The sequence below is a fragment of the Apteryx rowi genome, unplaced genomic scaffold (assembly GCF_003343035.1).
Source record: "Apteryx rowi isolate R43461 unplaced genomic scaffold, aptRow1 scaffold_68, whole genome shotgun sequence".
NCBI lineage: Eukaryota > Metazoa > Chordata > Aves > Apterygiformes > Apterygidae > Apteryx > Apteryx rowi.
The window spans coordinates 1,275,674-1,284,517 of record NW_020450960.1 but is presented as its reverse complement, the minus strand read 5'-3'; the positions used below and the strand labels follow the sequence as shown (position 1 = coordinate 1,284,517).

The 8,844-nt window shown below is 45.2% G+C and overlaps 1 protein-coding gene across 1 annotated transcript; it reads right to left on the bottom strand.

Moving 5' to 3' along the window:
* Positions 1-482: 482 nt before the first annotated feature.
* On the bottom strand, positions 483-7,155 carry MRPS15 (mitochondrial ribosomal protein S15). The gene is made up of 7 exons (XM_026085926.1): positions 7,054-7,155; positions 6,446-6,521; positions 5,555-5,603; positions 4,670-4,754; positions 2,917-2,975; positions 1,465-1,656; positions 483-693 (listed from the first exon to the last, which is right to left on the bottom strand). The coding sequence occupies exons 2-7, from the start codon at positions 6,484-6,486 to the stop codon at positions 565-567; spliced, it is 555 nt and encodes a 184-aa protein (XP_025941711.1). The 5' UTR covers positions 6,487-6,521; positions 7,054-7,155; the 3' UTR covers positions 483-564.
* Between the last annotated feature and the right edge of the window lie 1,689 nt (positions 7,156-8,844).

Here is an 8,844-nt window from a genome sequence, read left to right as displayed (position 1 = left end):
GCGCCGTCTTGGCAGGGCGGGGAGGGGCGGGGCACCGCCGCGCGTGCAAGCCCCGCCCCTGCGCGCGCGCACAGGAACGGCCCGCGCATGCGCACACACGCGCCGCACGTGCAACTGCGCTTACAAGYGCTCGGCACGGGGGTGCACGGGCGCACAGCGTGCACGCGCAACCGCCCTGCACACGCACACCCACACACCGCACGTGACCGAGCACTGCATGCACAGGCACACACCACACATGCACAAGCACGCTACACGCACAAGCGCCCTGCACACGCGTGCACACACACACTGTGCGTGCACAAGCACACTGCACACACCCAAGCGCACCCCATGTGCGTGCACACACTGCACACAGAACAAACTGCTCAGGGAGAGTCTGAGCAGCAACCTTGCATGAAAGCTCTGAATCACATCACTTACTGTGTGTTTCTGGGTACTCACATGTGCTGCAGATCGTACATAAACGTGAGGACAGAGGACACCGTGTCTTTAGTTATTTATTTTTTTTAAAGCGACTGGCTCTGTCACAGGCAGGCAGAACCAGATCTCCTCAGCCTGCTGCTACACAGGGGTCCCCTCGCTTTGCTGCGCCTGTTTCTCCTTTTCAGCTCTGGCCTTTGCTCTTGCTCGCCACTCTTGCCTCTGCTTTAGTCTCTCTGGTGCTTTCAGCTTCTGCACCTCCTTAAAAACCTGCAGGAGAAGCACAAGAAGGTGAGAGAAGGGAAGAGGCAAAGCTGGGTGCTGCTGTCAGGAGGATCCTGCACCGCTGCTGGCTGTTACAGCACAGAGCTGGGAGTTCTGCAGCTGCGGCCGGAAAGCACCCGGTGCTTTTCAGTCTCATCAGCTCCTTCCCACACTCTTCCTCCTTCCGGGACTCCAAACAGCCCTGGTTTTAGGGTACCATTCTCAGGTATTCTGTTCTACCTACCCCATCCATTAATTATAATTTTAGTGGACTGAAGTTTACTAGCTATAAATTGGAGGAACTGTCCAGCTTTTTCATTCCACTTAGAGTTACACCAAAGGATATTGCACACAGCAGTTACGCCAATTCATGGAGAGCGAAAGAGATCAGACACTGGCCATACCCACATTCTGTTCCCAAGGCGCCATCGGATGTAATAGTCTCACATACTAGTTGCTCTAATCAGGGTTGAAGAAAGGCTGTTCTGAGTCAGTGCACAAATACGTTTCTGAACAAACTGGCAGCACAACTTCCAGGTCTCAAGCAGAGCACATCTGCAGCACAAGCCTCACTGCCCACTACTTAACTGCCTCTTGGGAGCTCTTTGTAGAGCTTATGTATTACTCTACAGATATTATCACTGTCGCTCYAAATTCAAGACAGCTTAAAATAATTTTTATCTATTGACTTTTTCTAATTGTCTTAACTATGCTCTTCTACAAAAGAGATTTGCTCCTGTCCAGCTCTGTGGCTTTCTCCTTTTGATTGCTCCATACCCTGAGGCAGAAAGCCTTCTTAACGAGCCAGCGCTTGGTGATCCTTCTGGAGTAGGCAGGGGGCAAAGTGTACTGGATATTCAACTGCTTGCAAGTGTTTTCAAAGATATCATAGCGGACACGACGAAGATATGCAAGGAGTTTCTTCCGGCGATCCATATCCATCAGCATGTGACGACGGTTACTTTTATCCTGCAAAGGACTTAATGTTCACTAGATTGCAGATAAATTGTACTTCCATTCCAATAAATTACTTAAAATGAACCAGATCATGGCTAAAAGGAAACAATCAGATTAAAGACAATATCTTAGAACAATTCAGATATTGCAAGCACTTTAGGTCATTACAAGAAGATTTAATTTACTTTTCATTGGAATTGCTTTTTTTATGTTTTGCACTTGCACCTTCCGCCCCCAACCCCAAAGACTATTTTCAACTAGTATACAGTTTCAAGTGGTGCATTTTTTCCCCTAAATCTCACTTTCACTTTCCACTCTGCTGGCAAATGCAGCAATGGCTAGGAGGAAAAGACTATAAGGAAGGCCTACTGGCTAAAAACTGTGCTTGTCCTGAAATGTATAGTTCCAGAAATAACACAGAAGCAYTACCTTTGTTAAGAATTTAAATATGAAATATGAAAATAAATATGAAAATAAAATGTGACTTGGCTCCATCTAACAGTTTGGGTTTTTCTTTGGAAGGGAGCATGCATAACTTGAACCATGTCATTAAGGGCAATCCATCATGGAAGAAATCTCCTCTCTACCCTATACAAGCAATTCTTGTAAGAAGCAGGCTTGATCCAAGTAATTTCAAAAGGTCACTTTCTGCTGAAACATTTGGTAGAACTTCTGCCTTCTTAAAACTGAATTCTTTTCTGGTTTACCCTTCACACTTTTATAAGTAACAAATAATTATGAACTTTTTCAAATATACTTCAATAATACATTTCCCACCTTTTCCAACTGCATTAAGAACCTTTAAGATATCTTGTTCATAAGCTTATAGGTTGTGATGTTTTGCATTTGGGCTTTGAACCCCAGTAACTTTAGGTAGGAAACCAGTCATTATGATGTTAATACAGTCCTGTCTGCTAAACACTTTCACAGGCAGAASAGAGTGAGAATACAGCTGAAGTGCTCACATCAGTTATGTTGAAAACTAAGCAATGAAACCATATCTGCAACAAGAACAGAYGTAGCTAAACTCTGTTCAAAGGTATTTGCCCAGCCATTTCCACCAAGCCAGTAACAAAAAGAGCACATTCCATATTTCAGTTGTGACTGAGCCAGCAACTTCTTAGCCTGGCATGAGGAAACAGTTACAGCTATTTTACAAACCCATTTAGTTTCTACCCTCCCCATACCCAGAGTTAAAATCCTTTTGCTCTAAACTCAGAAAACAACCAGCACAGCTGCTGTCTCAGACTTGTAGGCTCAGATTACCGATACCTTGGGATGCTTCTGAAGATGTTCCTCATAAGTGCGAATCTTGGCAGTCAACATAGCAACTATAAAGGACAGACATAAGAAACTGCGTGAAAGCAGCAGCTTCCTAGTGTGAGACAGTATCATTTTCATTCCATTTCAAATTGCCCTTTGAGGACTGCTGTCCTTATGGGTGCCCACTGCACCACAGCAAATATTACTGCACAGCTTTCTAAATAAATGCAAAACAAACCATAAAATATAAACTACATAAGCTCAAGTGAGAACTATTACTGTAAAGCTGCTTAATTAGTGCTTAAAATTTTAACAACATACCATATGAATTTATCCCTAGAATGCCTCTTGCCTTACTTAATTACCAGTGACTTTACATGCATTTCTCTTCACTTCGTTTAAGCTTTGGAGGAACAGACACAGTTTATGAGTTTCTTTCTAACAGCAGCATCAAGCTATATTTAAATTTTTTTGTAATTTCATGTTTTGGAAAAAGGTGCTAGTGGCAGCCTGAGAAACTGAAGGCCTTTATTCATGAGAAAGGAGTGCATCTGGGTCAGTGGCAATACGGGCTTCACCCCTGCACTGTCCCTACACCGTGCTTCAGCCAGAGCTCTCTTATGGAAAAGGGATTTCAATTTCTATGGCTAAACTTGATATTTCATTTTTGTATTGAATGCAGTACAATGGTTCATGTCACATGAGCACTTCAAGCAGAATAATGCACATGCTGCCTTTGGAGGGTGGATATAGAGTAGAGATTTGGAAAGCAGCCTAGCAGACATTTGTAATAGATATAATTGGAACGGAGTCAATTGTGCCACTGAATTTCTGGTGCTTCACATCACTTTCACCAGCCTGAGTTGAGCCCTGCTAAGCACATCTCTTTTACAGATGCAGTCATGGAGGAAAATATTGCCAAATTATGTGGAGCTTTAATGTAAAGTTAAGTATTTTATAGGGCTGAGGTAGATGAATCCCTCCAAAAATTATAGAAAATACTCTGCCAAGTGAACTGTTCTGCAGCAGCCTGGCCACTGGCTCTACTATCTCTGGAAAAGATTCATATATGGGCAGAAAAAGGTTCTGTTTCCAAATCCAGAAAGTGATCTTTCAACAAAGCTCCTGTCATGCACTTTTCTCTTCATGCCCCTGCTTCATTCAGATATAGATTGAACATTGCAGGTGCAGAAGCCATGGAAACAAAAGTAGAAGGTATACACCAGTGTAAAAAAATTGCAGCAGTATGGACTATTTTAGAGAAGCATTACCCTAACTATGTGAAGCAGAGCCACAAAAGATTCTCTTATGAGAAAGCACTGATAAAAGAGGTGGTTTCACAATATCACATTGAGTAATGCAGTGATAGTATCAAAAAATCTTATGTGACTTTTCTCTCCAACACATCTAGGAAAGTCATTCATTTGTACCGATAAATAAACACAGACTGAACTCCCCTGTTGTGGGCAGGCAGTAACCTGAGGCTTTCAGATTTCTTCAGCACTTCTCTAGCCACAGACTCTAACAACATGTGTTCAAACTGCTCCCTCTGCCAGTAAGTACATGCACTGTCACTGCAACATTCCCAAATCCTGAATAGGTCTTTCAGTGCATACTGCAGGCTACCTGCCTCCCAGGTGCTCTCCTGAAAGAGATTCTCCTAACTGATATAGGAAACTTCAAGTGATGAGGTGGGAATAGCTGAACAAAACCAAAGAGAAATGTCATCTGCCAACAACCTCCTTCTGCTTCTCTAACTTACTTTGCACCTCAAAGGAGCCATTGTCATTGGGAGACCTCCTGACCTTCTCCACTAGCTGCTGAGTCTTTATCTTCATCTTCTCCTTCTGTGGATAACAGAAAAGAGCTTGTCAGTTCTTCAGGAGCATTATAGGTATGAGACACCCTAGTTCCCTCCCCAGGTGCCCAGATAAAGGCTTTGTAATTACTAGCTTTACTCAATGTCTGTCCCAAATATGCAAAAAATGCTGCAAAAAAGAACCTATTGCATGCAGGATAGTGCTCACAGCAGAGTATAGCAGGGAAGCAGCACAGAAAAGATCTCAGCAGAAGACAGAATCACCCTCCTTTAAGTCAAGAGTACAGCCACATCCTTCTTCCTAAGACTATAAAAGAAGGGGATTGAAGAGGCCCTGCCATTCTCATGAACAGAAGACAAAGAACCAAGGCTGATCTCACACAGCAGTCGCCTTTGTTTGTTGCAACCTTTCAGGTTTATGTGGTAAGCAGCAAGAAGGGGCAAGATCTTTGTCCTGCCTTTCTGACTTACTATGTTTTCTCAACATACAAAAAAAAAGTCATTTGCAGAAAATCTGCTGTCCAGTGTACTATTTTCTGAAACATGGGCCAAACATCAGCAGTAACATAATGGAGCTGGATTTCCACCTGTGATTTTTTTAATATTTTCTTCTTTCATTTTAATGTGTAATTATTATCATAAAGGAGACTTTACTTTATGATAAATTTTAAGAGTATGCAAGACTAAATACCATCATGTATTTAATACTTTGCAGTCACTTAGCAACATTTAAAAACAAAGTAAATGAAGGGCATTTAACCATATAGGCCAGTCTTACATGACTGTGCCACTAAACCTTAGTTTTTAGGCAAGCAGAATGACACTAACCTGGTTTGCCATTTCCAGCGACAATAATCTTTTCACTACATCATCAACACTGCAAGGAGGTTACAGATCAGTTTATAAGCAAGAAAAAAAGTGTATTTAACAACAGAAATAAAGTTAGGTTTTCAGAACAAATTAACTTTTCTCAAAGTTATTCAAGGAACTTCAATTTATTCTACAAATTTAGAGCAACCTGCCTACCCCCTAAAACAGTCAGCCATAGCTATTTCTTGTATTCCTAAGAAAAATCACATCTAAGATTACAGATGTATAGCAAGCAGTTTTGCTGTTGTGGGAAGCACAGCAGGAATTATTTAAAATCATGATGAAGTCTCAGCAGTTCCAAAAAAAACATTATGTGCAAACTGGGTGCTGAAGATTAACCCTCATGTAAGTAGTCAAGGACAAAATGATTAATTTCAAGACCTGCGCTTCCAAAGATCTGTGAAAGTCTCATTTTTGCCACTTGGGGCTCCCCATGCATCACACATGAGCAGTTATGGAATCAAAGCCTAAAAACACAAAACCTCTGGGTCCAAATTTCAGAAGCAGCCATTCATTTTGAGTGTTTAACTATATACTCTCTAGCACCTGATTTCAAGAGAGGCATACATTATTTCCATGGACTGTGATGTCTGTAGAAGATATGAGCAATGAGTGCTTCTGAGAAATAGGCTCAGTGTATCTTACGTTAGGTAAACAAAATCCTAACACATCCCTAATCAGTGACTGCTTTTGTAAATTTGACATTCAAAACAAGTTTGCAATTCTCTGCTAAACTGCATATCAGTTATTTAAGTATTGAGGAGGCAACAGTTACTGCATATTGTGGCAGTGTACGTCTAAGATACAAAGCTTGGAAGAGAATAGTCATTCCCTTTCCCTACATCATACCTATTTATTATTGGTACATTGGCGTAATCTTTCTTCAGCATCGTTGGAGGAAGGTCATCTAAATGACTGGGGAAGTCTACAAAGAAAAGATAAACATTTAAGGGACAGCAGTACTAAGTGAGAGCTCTGAGTCATGCTCGCAAACTAGATCAGAGGAAACAAACTGCAAAGAAAATAGACTGGATGCTCCAAAGGATGAACTCAGCGAGCAGTTCTAAGATCAAACCAAGATGAGAGAAATTCAGTTAATAAAATGGGATCTAGCCTCTTGCCTTCAGTACTCTGGATTTACAACATGGTATATAGCCCAGTGAGATCAGAACTGCTGAAGACAGCTGCTAATTTGCCACATATTCATGAACTGCTGAATTTTCTGAAAAACTTTTGAGCTTGCATGGAATTATTTATAGATTCACAGAACTGCAAAAAGGGACCTTGCAAAGTCTCTAGTCCAATCTCCCCTTTGAAGTGGGACTGTCACCATGTCTTTGTCTAGCCAAGTCTAGCCAGTTTCTCCAAATACCCCCTCTTCCTGCTGCATTAGGGTACAACTCCGATAGAGTCAAGAGTAAAACATTTTAAAACGGGGCCTCATAATCCAGACGTACCTTTCTTTTTCCTTCTTACAGGCCTGGCGTAACATCTGGCTCTCTGAATAAAGGGATTGGAAGCTTGATGGAAGAAAACAAAGATTTATCAGACTTGTGCATGCTTTTTACCTATATGCTCATTAAGCACCACCAGTTCTATAATAGAAAACTCTGATCAGAGTATTTAGATTCAGAGGTGGTCAGTAGTCAACATAGGTCTTTTGTCCCACAGGCAGTGTGGAACAGTCCCGGTGTGGTTCTCATCCTGGTGCTAAACAAATGGGTGAAGCTGTGCCGCTTGAGGGTACTCTGAATCCAAACGATGGGAAGAACAGAGCTAGCAGGAAGACACTACAAATGCCCAACCTGCCCCTGAGCAGATAATGTGAGTGTTCCCCAGCTGAACTGTGTTCATTTGTAGGGTTTAAATTGCTGGTCTGAACTAATCTGACTAATTTAATGCGTGAGTTGGATGGGTTCCTAAGAGTTCCAGTGGCAGAGCAGAGAGGCAGTGAGATCTGGCAGTAACCTTTGACCAGCACACCTTCATACAGACAAGAATATTCACCACCAGCCTGAACAGAGCTGTTCTTCAATCTGTTAAGAGCTGTTCTAACTGCTCTTTTGAGGCCCCAGCTCTTGGAGTCAATACCTGCCTCAGATTATTCACCTGTGCCACAAACGCATCTTCAAGTACAGACTGTTTGCCAGCCCATGTACCTGCCTACAAAAGGCATTTGCTGAGAAGTCAGCTAGCTAAGCTCTGGATTTTTGACACATGAGGTCCCTGCACGGGCTTCTTCCTCTTCCAGCGTGCGCGCAGTGAGTGGTGAGTGCAGGGCAGCTCTCCCTGTGGCTCAGTACGCCGTCTCACGCTTACTGCGCGGTAACTGCATGCACAGACGGAACTACAGAGCTCTAACCCCCACCTTAGCTCAGCTCACAGTAACTTCCCTGGGTGTGTACGCCAAGCAGGCATGCCATATCTGAGCTACTCTGGTCTCAGAGTCCTCTCAGCTGTGTCTGTGTCCCTGCCACGCTCAGGGCAGAGCCTGCGGGTGTCAGCAGCAGCGTACAGACAAGGAGTGCCAGCAGGCAACCTCCAGCACCAGATGTGCATGCCTGGCACTCGGCTCTGCTGCCCCCAGCATGGGTGTACGGTCATCTCAGCTCCAACCGTCCCCTACGTGCCAGCCCACCCCTGCCCCAGGGATGCCTCTGCCATTACCCGGGGTCACCCCAGCTCCCTGCCCCACTGCAGGGCGAACCCCATGCTCTGTTTCCCCCCAGACACTCCTGCCATGTCCAGGATCACCACTGCCCCCGCTACCTTCACAAACACCCCTGGGGGCTTCCCAACAACCAGGATCACCCCTGCTCCCACCCCYAGGTCACCCCAGTCCCCTGTCCCCCAGGACTAGTCCAGGGTCACCCCAGCCCCTTGTCCCCAGGGCCACCCCAACTCCCTACCCCCCAGGATCACCTCAGCCCCCTGCCCCAGGCCTTCCCCCCCCAGCTCCCTGCCCTCAGGATGGCCCCAGAGCCACCCCAGTCCCCTGCCCCCCAGGGCCACCCCAGAGCCACCCCAGGGTCACCTCAGCCCCCTGCCCGAGGGCCCCCCCAGCTCCCTGCCCCCAGGACGAACCCAGGGCCACCTCGGTCCCCTCTCCCCCTCCCTCGGCCACTCCGGCCCCCCGAGACCGCCTCTGCCCCCCGTCCTCAGCCCCTCGGGCCACCCCCGGGCCCTGCTCCCCGCTCCAGCCCCTTCCTCCCCCCCGGGCCTCCTCTTCCTCCCCCGGGGCCCTCCCT

Excerpts from the sequence above, each read along its gene's own strand:
- MRPS15 (XM_026085926.1), bottom strand. The coding sequence starts at position 6,486 with ATGCTGAAGAAAGATTACGCCAATGTACCAATAATAAATAG. Across the intron at positions 5,604-6,445 it reads AATGTACCAATAATAAATAG|TGTTGATGATGTAGTGAAAA; the intron begins GTATGATGTAGG and ends ACCTCCTTGCAG. Across the intron at positions 4,755-5,554 it reads CGCTGGAAATGGCAAACCAG|AAGGAGAAGATGAAGATAAA; the intron begins GTTAGTGTCATT and ends TGTTATCCACAG.